Source organism: Erythrolamprus reginae, unplaced genomic scaffold, assembly GCF_031021105.1.
Source record: "Erythrolamprus reginae isolate rEryReg1 unplaced genomic scaffold, rEryReg1.hap1 H_42, whole genome shotgun sequence".
Taxonomy (NCBI): domain Eukaryota; kingdom Metazoa; phylum Chordata; class Lepidosauria; order Squamata; family Dipsadidae; genus Erythrolamprus; species Erythrolamprus reginae.
Window position 1 is genome coordinate 138693 of NW_027248498.1, and position 19915 is coordinate 158607.

Sequence of the window (19915 nt, forward strand, 5' to 3'; positions counted from 1 at the left end):
TGAAAAACACACCTTGCCACAATGCATTACAAGTCCGCGATTTCCTGGCAAAACAACAGGTGCCAACACTGCCCCCCCCCCCCCCCCATAGTCCTGATGTCACCCCAGCAGAGTTCTTTTTGTTCCCTCGGATTAAGGCAGCCCTGAAAAGAACCCATAGAAGAGATCCAATCAGCCATGACAAAGACCTTGCAAGAGGTCCCCGAAGATGCCTTCCAGGGCGCGTACCGGTCATGGCAGAGGTGCTGGGAAAAAATGTGTAGAGGCCCAAGGACAGTACTTTGAAGAATGTTAAGTGTTTGTGCAAATCTGTTCAATAAATTACTTTTTTAAAAATAATTGCATTCATTTTGGAACCCACCCTGTACACACACACACACAAAGTCATCCATCCCATTCCCCCCTCCCCCCACAGCAATGGTGTCCCACTTTAGCTAAATTATAATCTGATCACGTTAACATAAGAAAGGGGGCTTTTGGACAAGAGGTGGAAGCTTTCGACTCACAGACCAGTCTGGGGGATGCAGTGAGAAAATATATGGCCTTTATTTTGGGGAGGGGGCAATACCAGCTGCTTCCCAAGGGGGCCCAGCACTGCCGGCCATGTGTCCAAACTCCTGGGCTGGAGAAGTCCCATCCTGCAGCTGAACGGAGCATCCTGTCCAGGGTCTCATTCCAAGATGGGGTCTGTGGAGGAAAGGCAAGAGAGGCGCTGGGGCGAGAGGGAAGAAACTGGGGGTGGGCACACCCCACTCATAGATACAGACTAACAGAGTTGGAAAGGACCTCTTAGGTCATCTAGATTCTAGAACAGCCTCTTGCCTAAGCAGGACATCCTACACTTGTGATGGTGAACCTATGGCATGCGTGGCGTTGCCCTATGTCAGGTCCAGTGTGCTGACCAGCTGATTTGGGGCCTTCAGGAAGGCTGGGGGGGCTGTTTTCACCCTCCCCAGGCTTCAGGAAAGCCTCCAGAACCTGTGGATGGCGAAAAACAGACCCAAGGGGCAGTGAAGGGCTCCCTGCCACCGGTGCTACCGATGTGCTCCCAGTGACTGGCGTGAGCGTGTCCAGTGTGCATTTGTGTGGCAGTGTGAGATTCAGCTTCTGCACAGGTGCAGGAAGTGAAATCTCACTTGAAGATGCTCGTGTGCACGAGATTTTGCCAATTTTTGGTGATTTCTTGGCTTCCGCACATGCAGAAATGCTGAAAATCGACAAAATTTGTGCGTACGAGTGTCCTCAAGCGAGATTTCATTCCTGAGCATGCACAGAATCTGAATCTCAGACCGACACACCAATGCATGCGTTGGGGACATGCTTGCGAATCTCCATTTTTCCTACCGGGATGGCGTACTGGACCGTCCATGCAGCAGCCCGTCACTGGCAATGGGACTACTGGAATGAACTTCTGGTAGGCCCCTTGAGCCGTTTTCCACCACCCGCAGGCTCTGGAGCCTTTCCTGAAGCCTCGGGAGGGTGAAAATCAGCCGAACGGGCCTCCTGGAAGTCCAGAGGCTTCAGTGAGGGAAGCAGCAGGGGTGGATTGTGCATGAATGCGTGGGGGAGGGCATTGCATTATGGGTGTGGGCACACACAGACACTCTATCCCTCGTGTGTGCTCCCTTTTGGTACCCGAGCACAAAAAGATTTGCCATCACTGCCGTACAACATTTCCGACAGAGGGCAGTCCATGTCTCTTCTTGAAAGTCCCAAGTGTTCGAGCTCTCACAACCTCCGCAGGCGACGTCTGTTCCACCGGTTGATCGTTCTCACCATCAGAAATTTCCTCTTTATTTCTAGGTTGAATCTCTCCATGGTCAGCTTCCACCCATTGTATATTTATTTATTTATTGGACTTGTATGCCACCCCTGTCCGTGGACTCGGGGCAGCTCACAGCTTCTCTGGCCTTCTGGTGCCTTGGGAAACAGCCTGACCCTCTTCCTCCTCTCCCTGGCAGCCCCTCAAGTATTGGAAGATGTTCTCACAAGACCCTAAGAAGAGCCCTGCTGAATTGGGCCAAAGCCCATCGAGTCCAGCATTCTGGGTCCCACAGTGGCCCCCCAATTGTCGCTGGGGATCTTGAGCTGAAAGAGAAGGCCAGACTTTCACTTTCCCTTGACCCCCAACAAATGGGACCCAAGGGAACCCTGCCTGCCTCAACCAACATAGAGGTGGCACATGGACATCCCTTTCAATAACGACCGATAGATACATTCGGCATCCCTGAATCTGTCTCATCCTGCCTTGAAGCTCTCCAGCCTGACAGCTGTCACAACCTCTTCTGGAAGGGAATTCCATCAACCAAGGACCCTTTGGGTGAAGAAGAAATATTTCCCTTGATTTGTCCTCACTTTCTCACCTATGAGCTTTAGGGAGGGGCCCCTTGCCCTAGGATTGTATGATAGAGAAAATAATGTTTCTCTATCCACCTTTTCTATCCCCTGCATGATTTTATACACTTCGATCAAGTCCCCCCTTCAACGCCGTCTTTCAAGGCTGAAGAGACCAAGGTGGTATCATAAGGGAATATGATAAGGGAATTCTCATGTCTCCCCTGGTCTTCTCTTCCCTAGACCAGCCCTGCCCAGTTCCTCCAGTTCCTCCAGTTCCATGTTTGTTATTTAGAAACCTAGAAGACTGACGGCAGAAAAAGGCCTCCTGGTCCATCTAGTCTGCCCTTATACTATTTCCTGTGTTTTATCTTACAATGGATCTATGTTTATCCCAGGCATGTTTAAATTCAGTGACTGTGGATTTACCAACCACATCTGTTGGAAGTTTCTTCCAAGGATCTACTACTCTTTCGTAGTAGATCCTTGGAACAAACTTCCAGCAGACGTGGTTTATTCATTTGCTTATTTGTTTGTTCAATTTCTATGCCGCTCAGGGACTCTAGGCAGCTAACTTTATTTTATTTATTCCATTTTTGTGCCTCCCTTCCCCTGAGACTCAGGGTGGCTTACAACATGTTAGCAATAGCACTTTTTTTAACAGAATCAACCTCTTGCCCCCACAACCCGGGTCCTCATTTGATCCACCTGGGAAGGATGGAAGGCTGAGTCAACCTGGAGCCGGTCATGAGATTTGAACCGCTGACCTACAGATCTACAGTCAGCTTCAGTGGCCTGCAATACTGCACTCTACCTGCTGCGCCACCCCGGCTCTTTTCTTCCAGCCCCCTCGTCATCCTGGTTGTTCTCCTTGGTCTCAAAAAAAGTCAATATTCTTTTTAATCGTATGGTGACCAGCAATGGGCTGCTGGTTACACGGAACAGTGCGCAGCTTCAGTTGGAAAAATGGGAGCTGCATGCACACCTGTGCACCCCCAACAAGTGCATGTGCACTCCACGTGAGATTTTGCTTCGGTACATGCGCAGCAAGTGAGATATTGCGTAAGGAAGCATGAACAAGGTTCTGGCAATTTTTGCCGATTTTTTGTGTCTGCACATGCGTGGAAGCAAAGATATCGGTTAAAATCTTGCCCACATCCATGTCCTCACATGAGGTTTCACGTGCTGCACATGCGCAGAACCGGAATCTTGCGCTGGTGGGTGCCCATGTGCCCACCGGATGCACACCCAACCATGAGGCCTCAGAGGGCGCACTGGTACTGCCAAAGGAGAGCGGCCCTTTACTGGTGATGACCAAAACTGGATGCGCTACGTTTACTGGCTTTTCCGGCTGCCGCTGCACACTGTTGGCTCATGTTGAGCCGGTTGCCTACTAAGATTCCCGCCTCACCTGGCTTATCCAGCCGTCTCCTGCTGCAGATTCTCTCGCACTCTCTCCTGCTGCGGAAATTGTTGCCGTTGCCCTGGCAGCCGCTGTACAGGAAGAGCCGGCAGCGTCCGAGGATCTGGCTGTAGAAGTAGCGCGGCTGCATCACCTGGCAGGGTCCCGGCTTGGCAGGCAGCTGGCATTGCAAATGGCGCTCTGCATGGGGAGAGGGGCTGGGCAGTGGTTCCAGCCGGACCCAGCGAGGCAGATCAGGGAGGCGAGGGGGCGAGGGCCGGGCGGTCTCTGGGGTCAGGCAGGAGCGTCCGCAGCCGTCGAAGCAGCATTTCTCCTCCTGGAGGCACTCGAGGTCATTGGTGCAAGTGTTGTTGCAGGGCGCGAAGGTCTGCAGGACGGGCATCGTGGGGCACTTGCCTGGGTGCTCTGGTTGGGGAGAAGTGGGTCAATTGGGGCTCTTTGGGTCCGGGATAGATGACCACCAGGTTTCCTCCCCACCGCCCCACCCGGCTGCCTCCTTTCCACTTTCGATGGCCCAGGAGAGGGAAGTCAGGTGGACGCCTCTCCCGCAGTGCCTCTGAGCAGAGTGACCGCTCCCGATTGGACAAGTGGGACCTTTCCGTTCCTTTGAGGGACCCTGTTGCCATAGTACCTTCTACGGGCACCACGCAGGACTCGTGGCAGCCGTAGCGGCAGCATTTCCTCCCGGGGAAGGCCAGGGCACAGTCCGCGTCTCGGTGGCAGCCGGTCAGGCAGAGGAGCGGGTGGTGGTCCAGGGGGCTCCGCCGGGGGCAGTAGCCATGGATGGCTGTGGAGGGTGAGGAGAAAATGAGGAGGGGTCCAACCTCCTCCCGTGAAAGTCTACAGCCCGAGTCTCATTGGGAGAAGTGGGGAGGGGTCCTCACCGCCACTGCTTTTTCATTGGGAAGGGCAGGCTGTCATTCACCAGGTGAAGCCACACACATCGGGAACATAAGAGAGGGGCCGCTCCACTGCCCCCCAGTACCACCAGCCGGGTATTTGGGGAGGGGCACGGGTAGCGCCTGTAGGGTGTGGATATTTGGAGAGGGCGAGGGCAGCTAGCTGTGAGGAAGAGCGGAAGGGCAAAAGGTGGGTCCTTCCATGGGGTGGCTGGCCAGGGAGGAGGGCACTACCTCCTGCAGGCAGGCGGCACTGGTGCCCGCAACCAGTCTCGCAGCACCGCTGGGCACCCGGGCAGCTGTCATCAGAAGAGCAGAACTCGCCACAATGTTTGTCTGGGAAGAGCTCAGGACGCGGACAGGAGCCGGGCCGAACCGGGGCTGGAAGAGGAAGAGACGGAGAGCGAGGCTGGGCGGGTCTCCCCTCCTCTGCTACGCTTGGACTTTGGAGAGTGGGGGTCAGCCCAAACCCTTTGGGAGCAGTCCTTGAGCAGAGCCCCCCTTGGCATAACCTCTCTCTTCTTTTCCTTCCCCTCTTCCTCCCTCCCCTCTTTTCCCTCCCTCTCCCCCTCTCTCCCTCTCCCTCCCTCTCCTGTTCCTTTTCTTCCCCACTACCTCTCCCCATCATCCCTCTCCCTCTTTCACCATCATACCTCCCCTGTCCCCCCTCTCCCTCCCTCTGTTTCTCTCTCCCCCATTCCCTTTCCCCCGCTCCCCCTCCCTTTCTCCCTCCCTCTTCCTTCCCCCTCTCCCCCTCCCTTTCTTCCTTGCTCTCTCCCTCCCTCTCTTCTCTCTCCCCCTCTCTCCCCCTCCCTTTCTCCCTTCATCTCCCTCTCTCTCTCTCTCTCCCATCTTTCCTTTCTCCCTTGCTCTCTCCCTCCCTCTCCCCTCTGTACCTTTCTCTCCCCCTCCCTCCCTCCTGTCCCCTCCCTCCCTCCTCTGAAAGGTTGGGGGTCTTACCTGAAGGGGAACAGGCCCGCTCACAGCTCCTCTGTGTCATGAAGTTGTTGGCATTCCCTCCGCATCCACCGTAGGTAAATCTCAGGCACCGTCTCAGCTCCGGATAGTAGTACCAGCGCTCCAGCAGGGCCACGCAAGGCCCACGGACCATAGGGAGGCTGCAGATATTGGGGAGCAAGGAAGGGAGGGGACCCACACCTGCAAGAGCCGAAGAACAGCAGGGCGGAGTTGGAAGGGACCTGGGAGGTCTTCTAGTCCAACCCTTGCTTAAGCAGGAGATGCTACATTATTTCAGGCCTATCCTTTTCCCCAGAGGCAAGTGGCATCTTCCTCGGCCCACAACTCTTGTGTCACACACTCGTGGTCCTGGTGGGGTGGCTGCCGACAGCCAACTTTGGTTCGAATGTAAAATAATGGAGCTGGGAGGGACCTCGGTGGTCTTGTAGCTCAACCCCCTGTTCAAACAGGAGACCCTGTATCATTTCAGACAAATGGAAGTCCAGTCTCTTGGAGAAGAGAAGAGAAAAGAGAAAAGTAGTAAAGGGAAGGAAAGGGAGGGAAGGGAAGGGGAAAGAAGGAAGATGGAAGAAAAAAGAAGAGAAGAGTAAGGAAGGAAAGGGAGAGAAAGGAAGGAAGGAGAAAGAAAGAAGATGGGAGGAAAAAGAAGAGAAAGGTAGGGAAGGGAAGAGAAGAGAAGAGAAGAGAAAAGAAAAGGAGAAAAGAAGAGAAGAGAAGAGAAGAGAAAGGTAAGGAAGAGAAGAGAAGGGAAGAAGAAAGAAGGAAGATGGAAGGAAAAAGCAGAGAAGAGAAGAGAAGGAGCTGGAAGGGACCTTGGAGGTCTTCTAGTCCAGCCCTTTTTAAAGTCACGTGACCCCAGGATACGTCAACCATCATAAATGTGAACTGGTTGCCCAGCGCCTGAATTTTGATCACGTGACCACGAGGGATTCTGCAACACTCATACGAGTGTGAAACGTGGTCCTCGGTCACGTTTTTTCAGTGCTGTTGTAAGTTGGAACAGTCACTAAACGATCAGTTGTAAGTTGAGGACTAGCTGCATCATCAAAATCCAGGCAGGATCCCGAAGGGGTGAAAGAAGAACGCGAGATGGAAAAGAAAATGGAAATGTTGACTACACTGAATGCTCAGAAAAACCATTAGAGCCATTAGGGTGGTGCAGTACTGCAGGCTCCTTCCGCTAACTGCTAGCTGGAGTTCAGCAGTTCAAATCTCACCACCGGCTCCAGGTTGACTCAGACTTCCCTCATTATTTATTTATTTGTTTGTTTGTTTGTTTGTTTGTCTGTCTGTCTGTCTGTCTGTCTGTCTGTCTATCTATCTATCTATCTATTTATTTAATTTATTTAATTTATTTAATTTATTTAATTTATTTAATTAATTTATTTATTTATTTATTTATTTATTTATTTAATTTATTTATTAGATTTGTATGCCACCCCTCTCCGAGGACTCGGGGCGGCTCACAACAACATAAACAGTGTAGAAATCCAATTTTAAAATACAAGATTAATTTAAAACCCTTATAATAAAATAAAACAATCACACAACCAATCAAACCATACACCAGCCTTGACAATTGGGGTGTGTGTTAGTCTCCCCATGCCTGGAGGCAAAGATGAGTTTTTAATAACTTACGAAAGGCGAGGAGGGTGGGGGCAGTCCTAATCTCTGGGAGGAGTTGGTTCCAGAGGGCCGGGGCCGCCACAGAGAAGGCTCTTCCCTTGGGTCCTGCCAGATAATATTGTTTAGTCAACGGGACGGGACTCGGAGAAGGCCAACTCCCAGGTGGGTCAAATCGGGGCCCAGATTGTTGGGGGCAAGAGGCTGATTCTATAAACCGCTTAGAGAGGGCTGGGAAAGCACCGTGAAGCAGGATATAAATCTAAACGCTGTTGCAAGTGCTATTCTGGAAAATCCTCCACCCCTTCTGCAGGGAAGCCCCTTCCCCTGATTAATTATTTTCGCTGTCAGGAAATCCCTCCTTAATTCTGAAGATTGTCTTCCGGGCCACTTGTATACTTCAGGAAGATGCTCACTTTGTATTTTTACTCATTCACTAGGGTTTATTCGTTGCTTCTGAACAGAAGAGGTTTGGAGCGGCTTGCGAAAGTCACAAAATGGATTTAAAACAGTGCAAAATAATTATAACCAATGAGGATAAAACTGTAAGACAAAATTGCCTTTTTGCATCCTACAAAGTTTGGGCTGTATAGTCTTGTGTGTGTGTATATGTGTGTGTGTTTATTTGCCTTTTCTCAATGTTCCCCATCCCAGTGGTCAGTGTAAGGACAGGAGGGGGGTTTCCTGCAAATATAGGTGAATGGTGCACCCTGAAAACCTGGATCCGAGCCTCTGTACAAAGCGGTGGTGAGACCACACTTGGAGTCCTGTGTACAGTTCTGGTCACCTCACCTCAAGGAGGATGGAATGGAACTGGAAAAGGTGCAAAAAAGGGCAACAAGAATGATCGAAGGAATGGAGCCCCTCCCTTAGGAAACCAGGTTGCAAGGCCTTGGTCTCTCCAGCCTTGAAAGACGGCGTTGAAGGGGGGACTTGATCAAAGGGTATAAAATCCTACATGGGACAGAAAAGGTGGATAGAGAAAAAATATTTTCTCTATCACACAATGCCAGGACGAGAGGGTCCTCCCTAAAGGTCACAGGTGAGAAAGTGAGGACAAGTAAAGGGAGATATTTCTTCTCCCCCCAGAGGGTCCTTGGTTGATGGAATTCCCTTCCAGAAGAGGTCGTGACAGCTGTCAGCCTGGATAGCTTCAAGGCAGGATTAGACAGATTCATGGATGCCAAGTGTATCATAGGTGGCTCTTCCTAGGTTTTTATGTCCTTCCTTCCTTCCTTCCTTCCTTCCTTCCTTCCTTCCTTCCTGTTATTGAAACAGATGTCCAAGTGCCTGTGCCTCTGTGTTGGTTGAGGCAGGCAGGATTCCCTCGGGTCCCATTTGTTGGGGGTCGAGAGAAAGGGAGGGGTGGCCTTCTCTTTCTGCTCAAGACCCCCATGGACAATTGGGGGGCCATTGTGGGACACAGAATGCTGGACTCGATGGGCTTTGGCCTGATTCAGCAGGGCTCTTCTTAGGTTCTTATGTTCAAGTTGCAGGAGAGGGAAGGACAACTGCCTTTATAATCCCTGATGCTATCTCCTATTTTTAACAATTTTAAAAAAAAATTCTCCACAAGCTCCATCAAAATGCACATACCTTAAAATAATCAGTGGTATACACATACATACATATCAATCAATAATAAATCAATATCCTGCTTTTTAACCAGTTTTCCATCCCCTTCTTTCTCCAGTCTGTCTTTTCCACTCCCCATCCCTACCTTTCTCTCCTCTACCTACTTTCCCATCCCATCTCTACCTCCTCTCCTCCTTTTCTTTCCCTCCATCCATCCCTCTTCTCTCTTCTACTCTTCCTCCTTCCTCTTCCTCCTTCTTTTACCTTCTCTTGAGTGCTTCTCCTCCTTAACTCATATCATAATTGACAGAGTGAAATTTTCTTCTCCACTTTTATTCTGATGCTGCCCCACCCTAATATTACCATGTCACACCAACACTCCGCAGTCTGCATCGGTTGCCGATCAGTTTCCGGTCACAATTCAAAGTGTTGGTTATGACCTATAAAGCTCTTCAAGGCACCGGACCAGATTATCTCCGGGACCGCCTTCTGCCGCACGAATCCCAGCAACCGGTTAGGTCCCACAGAGTTGGCCTTCTCCGGGTCCTGTCGACTAAACAATGTCATCTGGCGGGACCCAGGGGAAGAGCCTTTTCTGTGATGGCTCCGACCCTCTGGAACCAGCTCCCCCCAGAGATTAGGATTGCCCCCACCCTCCTAGCCTTTTGTAAGCTCCTTAACCCCCCCCCTGTCATCAGGCATGGGGGAATTGACATGTTCCCTCCCCCTAGGCTTATAAAATTTATGCATGGTATGCTAGTATGTATGATTGGTTTCTAAATTGAGTTTTTTTAAATTAACTTAAATATTAGATTTGTTTACATTGTATTATTATTGCTGTGAGCCGCCCCGAGTCTGCGGAGAGGGGCGGCATACAAATCTGATAAATAAATAAATAAATAAATAAATAAATAAATAAAAAATAAATAAATAAATAAATAAATAAATAAATACTATTATTTCTTTATATCGTTCTACGCCTATTATTCTGTATTTTTAAAGATGCCAACCTATTACCTTATTATGGGCAGGCACTCTTTCCCTAGTGCTACCACTAAAAAGTATCTGTTTCCGTCATCTGGGTGTCCCACCAATTAATTTCAGTTTCTTGTTCCAAATTAACCCCTCTAGCCGACCTCCTGATGCTCTCACCTGCTTTGGTAACGAAACGTCTATGAAAGGGAATGCCTGTGGAGATTCTCCATCCCAAAAAAGTGGGGTTTTTTTTTCCAAAAGATGGGGGTGTTTCCAGCTGGACTTTGTTTATTTTTCCCCCTGAAGTCCTTTCAATTCTCATTCAAGAAGTTTCCTCAGCTCTTCAGAAGTCAAGAAGCTTCTTGGATGAGTAGCGAAAGGTCTTCAAGAAAAAAAAAAAACTCGAGTCCAGTTGCTTTTTGAGAAATAACCTTTAAGTCTGCAGCTCAGAGAAGCACCAAGAAGAGGGAGTCAGGCTATTCTCCAAAGCCCCCGAGGGTAGGACAAGAAGCAATGGGTGGAAACTAAACAAGGAGAGAAGCAACTTAGAACGAAGGAGAAAATTCCTGACAGTTAGAACAATTCATCATTGGAACTGCTTGCCTCTAGAAGTTGTGAATGCTCCAACACTGGAAGGTTTTACGATCTGTCTGAAGTAGTGTAGGGTTTCCTGCCTAAATAGGGGGTTGGACTAGAATACCTCCAAGGTCCCTTTCAACTCTGTTATTCTTCTTCTTCTTTTTATTATTCTTATTAAGAACTGGGCCTGGCTAGTTTAATGAAAGGAAGGACCAGGGGAGACAGGATAGCAGCCTTGCAGTATCTCAGGGGTTGCCACAAAGAAGAGGGAGTCAAGCTATTCTCCAAAGCACCTGAGTAGAAACTAAACAAGGACAGAAGCAACTTAGAACTAAGGAGGAATTTCCTGACAGTCATAATGGTTGATCAGTGGAACAGAAGTTGCCTCCAGAAGTTGTGAGTGCCCCAACACTGGACGTTTTGTGTAGGTTTTCCTGCCCAAGCAGGGGACTTGGACTAGAAGACCTCCAAGGTCCCTTCCAACTCTGTTCTTCTTATTATTATTATTATCCTTACTCACCTAAAGGAAGCTTGTGAGCCCCCAACGGTTGGGGGATGGGCATCAGAGCCCACCCCGTGGAGAGGAAGAAGAAGAGGAGGAGGAACAGCGGGAGGCCGGGAGGATCCATGCTGTGCCCAAGACCCAATAATTCTCTCTGCCTCTCAATCCCAGCTGGCTTCTTATATCCCGCTTGGAAGGTGGCTTTTCCACACTCAAGCCCAGCCCAGCCCCAAACAATAAGGCTGGAAGGGGGGGAGAGAAGGAGGGGGGCAGGAGAAAGAGGAGAATCCTGGTGGAGAAGAAGCAGGATGTGGCTTGGGTTGAAAAGGAGACCTTGACACTTCCCCTTGTGGTGGCAAGAAAGAAGGTCTGCTGGTTGATCCTCCCAACCCCAGACAGATGGAGCGGTCAGGGATTGTCTGAGGAAGTCTCTGGTGGGGGAGTCACAAAACATCTGGAAGGATGGGAGGCTGAGTCAACCTTGAGCCTGGTGAGATTTGAACTGCTGAACTACAGCTAGCAGTTAGCTGAAGGAGCTTGCAATGCTCCACTCTACCCACTGTGCCACCTGGGCTCTTAATAGAACAGAATCTGGAAGGGACCTTGGAGATCATCTAGGCCAACCCCCCTGCTCAAGCAGGAGACTGTACACCACCCCAGACATGCGGCAGTCCAGTCTCTTCTTGAAGGTCTCCAGTGTTGCAGGCCGTTCCATCGGTTGATCGTTCGCACCATCAGAAAGTTCCTCCTTAGTTCCAGGTCAAGAACCTAGGAAGAGCCCTGCTTAATCAGGCCAAAGCCCATAGGGTCCAGCATTCTGTGTCCCACAATGCCCCCCCCAATTGTCCATGGGGATCTTGAGCAGAAGGAGAAGGCAAGACCCCCCCTTTGCTTCGACCCCCAACAAATGGGACCCAAGGGAACCCTGCCTGCCTCATCCAACATAGAGGTGGCACTTGGACATCCATTTCAATCACCACCTATGATACACTTGGCATCCCTGAATCTGTCCAATCCTTCCTTGAAGCTCTCCAGGCTGACAGCTGTCATGACCTCTTCTGGAAGTGAATTCCATAAACCAATGACCGTAGGTTCATAGATTCCATAACCCAAAGATTGAGTCTCTCCTTGGTCAGCTTCCATCCGTTTCTCCTTATCTGGCCTTCTGGTGCTTTGGAGAACAGCCTGACCCCTCCTCACTGTGGCAGCCCCTCAAATATTGGGAGACTGCTATCATGTCCCCCCTGGACCTCCTCTTCGCTAGACTCTCCATGCCCAGTTCTTGCAACCTTCCCTCGTGTGTTTTGGCTTCCACTGCCCTTTATCATTCTGGCCGCTCTCTTCTCTACTTTTCCCAGAGTTTCAATGTCTGGATACTAAGCTGGCAGGAATAGCTAACACCCCAGAGGAGAGGCTGAAGGTCCAGGTGGATCTTGACAGACTTGAACATTGAGCCCTCTCTAAGAAAATGAAGTCCTACACGTAGGTTTTTTTTAAAAGTATACATATAAATTGGGTGAAACCACACTCACTAGCAGCAACTATAGGGTTCTTGCTTGGGCAGGGGGTTGAACTTGATGGCCTTCATGGTCCCTTTCAACTCTAACAATAAATAAATAAATAAAACTGTGAGAGGAATCTGAGAGTCTCGGTGGACAACCAGCTAAATAGGAGCCAGCAATGTGTGGCGGCAGCCAAAAAAAAGCCAACACAATCCTAAATTGCATTAATGGAGGGATACAATCAAGATCAAGTGAGGTATTAATAGCACTCTATAAAGTCTTAGTTAGACCAGTCAAACCAGGGAACAGAAGTTGCCTTCAGAAATTGTGGGAGCTTCAACACTTGACAATTTCAAGAGGAGATTGGACTGCCATTGGAAATGGGGTAGGGTCTCCTGCTTGAATGGGGGGTTGGACTAGATGACCTTCAAGTCCCTTCTAACTCTTGTTAATCTGAATCCTCCTTCTCCTTCTCCCCACAAACTTCACTCCCTTCTAGCAGTCCTAGTTCAGTCATGTAATGTCTGCAACAAAGATATTGGTCAAATTGAAGGGGTCTAAAGACGGGCTACAAGAATGGTGGAAGGTCTGAAGCATAAAACGTATCAGGAAAGACTTAATGAACTCCGTCTGTAGAGTCTGGAAGACAGAAGGGAAAGGGGGGACACGATCAAAACATTTAAATATGTGAAAGGGTTAAATAAGGGAAGTGTTTTAAATAGGAAAGTGAACCCAAGAACAAGGGGACACAATCAGAGGTTAGTTGGGGGAAAGATCAGAAGCAGCGTGAGAAAATAAGATTTGACTGAAAGAGGAGTAGATGCTTGAGACAAACTTCCAGCAGACGCGGTTGGTAAATCCACAGTAACTGAATGTAAACATGCCTGGGATAAACATAGATCCATCCTAAGATAAAATACACAAAATAGTATAAGGGCAGACTAGATGGACCATGAGGTCTTTTTCTGCCATCAGTCTTCTATGTTTCTATGATTCTAAAACCCGAAGAAGGTCAGAGAGCACCAAGGAGCCCATAACTCTCCTACTACTACCCCTCCTCCTCCTCCTCCTCTCCACAACCTCCTTCCCTTCTAGCACTGATGATGTTCTCTAGTTAGCTCATGAAACGTCTACAAGGAAGCCACTAAGCTCATAATGCGCCAAAGACCCCCACGGTTCAACCCCGAGGTACAAAGATTTCCTTCTATTGGTGATCTAAAACTATTTGAAACCCAGAAGAAAAAGAGCTGCGTTTTGACTGTGTTTCCAAGGGCACCAGCTGGCTCTTTGCACACTCATCCTCCCTGCTGTGGTGGCTTCAGATTGTAGCGTGTCCCCGAGTCTATGTATGGAGGAAAGAGCCACCCATTTTGTGCTCTGCGCACAGCTGGACCCTTTGTTCTGACACAGGCATTGTGGTGGTTTTGCATTGATGGGTTGTGTGCCCTTGATAGAGATCTTATTGTGGCCTGGAACACTTTGTTTCTCTCAGAGGCCCAAGTTGGCAGTTTGCATCTGTGCGTCGATACGGCAGGTACCGGACACAATTATTCTCTGGCCCAGTGCAAGGGAAACAGGACATGCTGTGGCCCAGAGGATCAAAGGAGGGAGACAAAAGATCTCAACAGGATCTCTGGCCAGTCAACCATCACTTGGAAGAATGCATCTGGTTTTGGTTGACACAAAATATACTATGGTGAGACTCCAGGAGCATCTCTGGTGTAGGGGCATGACTTAAGTGCCAAAGCCCACTGCAACAACATCGCCAAAAAGGCTTCAAGAGTTGTTATGTTAATTCTATGTAGCTTCTGCTCTGGTAATCTCACAATACTAACCAGAGCATACAAAACTTTCGCCAGACCAATCCTTTAATACAGCTCATCAGTCTGGAACCCACACCGGATTTCAGGCATAAACACTTTAGAAAATGTCCAGAGATACTTTACTAGAAGATCCCTCCACTCATCTACTCGCAACAGAATACCCTACGCAACTAGACTTACAATCCTATGCCGATGTTGTGAATGATTGAATTGGATGAATGTAGATGAACGTACATGGGGGTTTTCTAGAATTTTTAAATTGATTTTTTATATTCTTTTTTTAAAACAATAGTTAGATTTCTTCACATATATTGCCTGCATTTACAATGTTGTATGCCACCCTGAGTCGCTTCGAGAAAGGCAGCATAGAAATCTAATCAATAAAGAAAACAAGAGGGAGACCAAGAGGGAAGCCAGAATTCAATGTTTTATTGCAGAGAAGAAGGAACGAACCGATTTGTGCTTGGGGGAAGGGTCTCCAGGACAGAAGAAGGGTCTGTTGGGTCACGTTGGTACACTAGCCACAATTTGGAAGGGCAAAGTTGATGCAGGAAGTCCAGCTTACACCAAAAGGGTCCTGGGAAAAGAAACAGAGTCAGGCCCAGGGATGCCATTCAACCAGTTCACACTGGTTCGCACGAACCGTTAGCATAAAATTGAACTGGTTCACCAAACCGTCAAATGCCCTGTTCCTGCCCGACCGGTCACCCAGTTGCTGGTTGCTGCTTGCCCCCATCCACCTACTGGTATCGGTGGTTATTGAAACAGATGTCCAAGTGCCGCCTCTATGATGGTTGAGGCAGGCAGGGTTCTCTTTGGTCCCATTTGTTGGGGGTCAAGGGAAAGGGAGGGTTTTGCCTTCTCTTCCTGCTTAAGTTCCCCATGGACAATTAGTGGTCCACTGGGTGACACAGAATGCTGGACTCAATGGGCTTTGGCCTGATTCAGCAGGGCTCTTCTTAGGTTCTTAGGTTCTAGGTAGGTAGGTAATTAACCAACCAACCAAACAACCAACCAACCAACCAACCAAACAAACAAACAACCAACCAACCAAACAACCCAGTGCTCTTACCTTAGACAGGATCCATGCACTGAACATTGCAAGCATATAGGCAACACTTCTGCCGGCCTCCACAGTCCTCGTCACTTTCACACCTCTGGGAACAAGGAGTGTCGGAGCTGGGAGGGGCTCTGGGACACACCCCAGGCTTCACTGCAAGGGAGAACATTCCAGGGGGGGGGTTGTACTATAATAATAATAATAATAATAATAATAATAATAATAATAATAATTATTATTATTATTATTATTATTATTATTATTATTATTATTATTATTATTATTATTATTATTATTATTATTATTATTATATTTGTATGCCGCCCCTCTCCGAGAACTCAGCTTATCAAGCAAAATATTTTAAAGGATCAATACATGAATGTGTCCAGGGACGGATTGATAGTACTACTGTTATTGGTGCACTGTGCGCACAGCTTTGGTTGTGTCTCCTGCATGTATGCACTATGCGTGCACACCCCCAGAATGTTTTTGCTTCTGCTCATGCGCATGAAGCAAAAATTACGGGGGGAAATGGTGGTGCCCAGTGAAGGGCTGCAATTTATTTTTACTACCACTCTGTGGGTGTGTCTTAAAAACATAGAAACCTAGAAGACTGATGGCAGAAAAAGACCTCCTGGTCCATCTAGTCTGCCCTTATACTATTTCCTGTATTTTATCTTAGGATGGATCTATGTTTCTCCCAGGCATGTTTACATTCAGTTACTGTGGATTTACCAACCACATCTGCTGGAAGTTTGTTCCAAGGATCTACTACTCTTTCAGTCAAATCATATTTTCTCATGTTGCTTTTGATCTTTCCCCCAACTAACTTCAGATTGTGTCCCCTTGTTCTTATGTTCACTTTCCTATTATTTCCTCTTATTTTGTGGGTGTGGCTTGCTGGCCATGTGACCGGGAGGTGGCTTAAAGGTCATGAGACTGGCTTAAAGGTGGCCAACTGGACGTCACTCGCGTCAGGGGTTCGGGTTAGGGTGCCTGGACTCTCCTTGCCTCAAAGAGAGACATTTTCCCTCTCTCTATACTCTTTAATTCTATGTATGTATGACATATGTGTACATATTGCACACAGGCAAAAATATACATTATAAATGTATATTTATTAAGTGTCCAAAGATACTTCACCAGAAGAGCCCTTAATTCCTCCACTCGAAACAGAATACCCTACGAGACTAGACTTTCAATCCTGGGCCTAGAAAGTTTAGAACTAAGACGCCTTAAACAAGATCTAAGTATTGCCCACAAGATCATATGCTGCAACGTCCTGCCTGTCGGCGACTACTTCAGCTTCAACCACAACAACACAAGAGCACACAACAGATTTAAACTTAATATTAACCGCTCCAAACTTGACTGTAAAAAATATCACTTCAGTAACCGAGTTGTCGAAGCGTGGAACTCATTACTGGACTCCATAGTGTCATCCCCAAACCCCCAACACTTTACCCTTAGATTATCTACGGTTGACCTATCCAGATTCCTAAGAGGTCAGTAAGGGGCGAGTACAAGTGCACTAGAGTGCCTTCCGTCCCCTGTCCTATTGCTCTCCTATATCTCCTATACCTTTCTTCTATTCCTATATCTCTTCTTCTATTCTTTCATTCATATGTTCTATTGCTATACCTTCTTTTCTCTTCTTTCTTAGATATATTTTACTATGAGTATCTCCTCTATAACCTTCATCATGTATTTTATTATGCATATATAGATATATACCCACTAAAACCCTCATTGTGTATTGGACTAAAATAAACATTACCTACTTTATAAATGTATGTGTATGTACAAACACACACACACACACAGCTCTTCTAAAGTTATACACATTCAACCTCACTGACTGCGATAGGAAAAACACACCCAGAGCCCAGAAGGGTATAAAAAGAAAAAAATTCAAAATTGATCTACTGGTTCTGTGTACCTGAACATACCCATAGAAGGCCATCAATAGCAGCACCCATAGGACTGCCCTTGGAACAGTCATGCGCAAATTGCACTACCACTACCCCACCGATAGCAGCCCACTACTGAATGTGTCCCATTTGGCATTGTGTAACGATTATTTTAAGCAGTCCAGAACTGAACAACGAAGGCTTCTTGAATGGACACAAAGTAAACCAGTGGCCACGTTAATTGTCCTCTTCAAGCTACCTCCCAACACATCAGTGATAAGAATCATTGCATAAATAAATGAAAGATCAAACCAGCCAGCCACCCAATTCCAACTCCCCTCGCCAAAATAATGGACTTTAAACGTCTGTTTATCTGGTGCCAAGATAGTGTTGAAGTGGTAGGTTGTTCAAGTTCTTGTTTACGGGTTTTCTATGTGCAACCTAACCCATTGTCCTGATTCCTCGCACCTCCCTTGCCTGGCCCGGCCCCTTTGATTCTGTCATTCTATTTGGTCATCTGTCTTTTGGCTTTTCCTTAAATTATTTTTAAATTGTTTAAATTCCTTTTAAATTGTTTATATTGTTTATATTTGCTGTATGCTGCCCAGAGTCTGACCGGAATTGGGCGTCCTTTAAATTTAATAAATCAAATCAAATCAAGTCAAGTCAAGTCAAGTCAAGTCAAGTCAAGTCAAGTCAAGTCAAGTCAAGTCAAGTCAAGTCAAATCTGCAGAGCTGTCAGGTAATGCACATGAAGCCTCCAGGACAGGGGGGCCTTCAAAATATTTTGCAGTGGGTTCTCTGCCTGGTTGCTGCTGGGTGGGTGTGGCCATGGTGGGTGTGGCCTATTCAGCGTCCTGCCCCATAGGGGGCGTTTTTGCCCTCCCAGGGCTCTGGAGGCTTTCCTTGAGCCTCTGGTAGCCTCCATAGACTCTGGAGTCCTTCTGGAGGCCGGAGACATTTCCAGCCTTCTTGAACGTCTGGTAGGTCCATGTTTTGCTCTCCCCCGAGCAGAGGTGGCACTTGGCAGGCCCTGAGCAGTTCTGGAGAACCGGTAGTGGGAATTTTGGGCACTTTGGAGAACCACCTCTGACTGGCCCTGCGCAGGGGCAGATTCCTGATTCCGCTGCTACTGGTACACCATGCGCGCAGCTTTGCTTTTGCTGTGGCCTGTGCGCCCCAGCGAGATTTTGCTTCTGCGCATGCAAGATTTCAGCGGGCTTTTTGCTTCCGTGCATGGAAAGCTGCGCGCACAGCTCAATTATTGCTACCGGTGCGCCGCCCTTATCTGTACTAGTAGCAATCCTGGCCCCATCCTGAAGAATACTGAGACTTTCAGCTTCTTTAAAATGCTTTTATTCTTGGGAGCAAAGCATTCTGTTGCACTGGTGACTTCAGCTCTCGGCCAGACTGACTGAAGCAGTGTCTGTCATACTTTCACTTTCCCGCTTAAATGCAACTGTCACCAACGTAAATTTTCCCACTCAACTTTTGACCCAATCACATTCAACATGTCTGGTTCAGCTATTTACATTAACTCAATACATATTCGACACTTCCCATCATTCTTTTTGATTTTAAATGTTTAGTTTTAAGAAATTTTTAAAAGTTATTATCCTATTAATTGGCCTAGAATGTTTATTTATTGTATTTTTTAACTAAAATGTTGTAAGCCGCCCCCAGTCCATGGTGAGAGGCAGCATATAAGTCCAATTAATAAATAAATAAAAATAAATTCTCTGGCTCTCGAGTCCCAGCTGATTGGCTGGAAATGGAGATTTTGCGGTATCCTTCCCCTGCCACACCCACAAAGCTACACCCACAAAGCTACACCCACAAAGCTACACCCACAGAATTGGTAATTTTTGTAAAAATCCCAGCACTGCTCCCCAAACTCCGTGTGTGCCCTGCACTTACCTCCATCCAAAATGGGGCACATGGGGATTTCTGGGTGGGATGAACAAGGCAGCTAGGAGTGGGATTTGGGGGGCGGGGTTTCTCCAAACTGCACAAAATCTTGGCTAGAGATTCTCATGAGCCCCTGTGAACCCCCAGCAGCCCACCCCTGCTCCAGGGTCATCTGGATGGAAACACTGGAAAGACTCCAGTTATAAGAGCCGTTTTTGAGACTATTTGCTGTAGGGGGCTAGTGCCCCCACCCCTTACCTATTTCTCCCCTCGAAGGGGGCACCTCCGCCAAAAGGATGAGGAGACCCAGATAGAGGAGGAAGCCATGCGCAGCCTTCATGGTGCTGGTTCAATGAGAATGTCAGGTCAGGCTGGAAGGACGGTTATTTAAGTGCTGCTTGGAGGAAGTGAGAAGGGCTCGTGAAGTAGCACGAGAAATTATCTTTCTCAACACTACCAATTGTTAGCTTTTCCCTCGATGGGCAAATAGGTGGGGCAGGTAAACCGGGATCTTTATTGACGGAAGCCCAGCGTATTTGCATTCGGGCTTCGTGCAGGGCAGAGCAGGGGCTGCTACTCTGTCCCGGATCCTGGGTTGCAAAATAGGATCCAGGGTTGCATCACATGTTTGCATGTTGGAATTACAAAGTGTGCCGTGACTGAAGCCATGCGATGGCACCACGGGTCCCAAGCGGGGTAGCCAGAAAGCCACCATGTTCGGGGTATGCCCCTCGTTGTACTAAGAGGAAATGGGAAGCACCCGACCTCAGCTCTCGAAGGAGGAGTTATTGATTGATTGATTGATTGATTGATTCTATTTTTGT

At 48.0% G+C, this 19915-nt stretch overlaps 1 protein-coding gene across 3 annotated transcripts; it reads right to left on the bottom strand.

Annotated features, from left to right (window-relative positions):
* Positions 1-522: 522 nt before the first annotated feature.
* Positions 523-19499, bottom strand: LOC139155668 (carboxypeptidase inhibitor SmCI-like). Of its 3 annotated transcripts, XM_070730909.1 has the most exons (6): positions 19350-19499; positions 5617-5814; positions 4891-5037; positions 4389-4544; positions 3746-4162; positions 523-687 (listed from the first exon to the last, which is right to left on the bottom strand). In XM_070730909.1, exons 1-6 carry the CDS (start codon positions 19429-19431, stop codon positions 671-673), a joined length of 1017 nt encoding a protein of 338 aa, XP_070587010.1. In that variant the 5' UTR covers positions 19432-19499; the 3' UTR covers positions 523-670. The 3 variants fall into 3 exon arrangements, 2 of the variants coding, with proteins under 2 accessions (XP_070587010.1, XP_070587011.1); XM_070730910.1 differs by lacking the exon at positions 4389-4544; XR_011557109.1 differs by lacking the exons at positions 523-687; positions 3746-4162; positions 4389-4544; positions 4891-5037; positions 5617-5814 and adding an exon at positions 15340-15426 and having other exon boundaries at positions 19350-19438.
* Between the last annotated feature and the right edge of the window lie 416 nt (positions 19500-19915).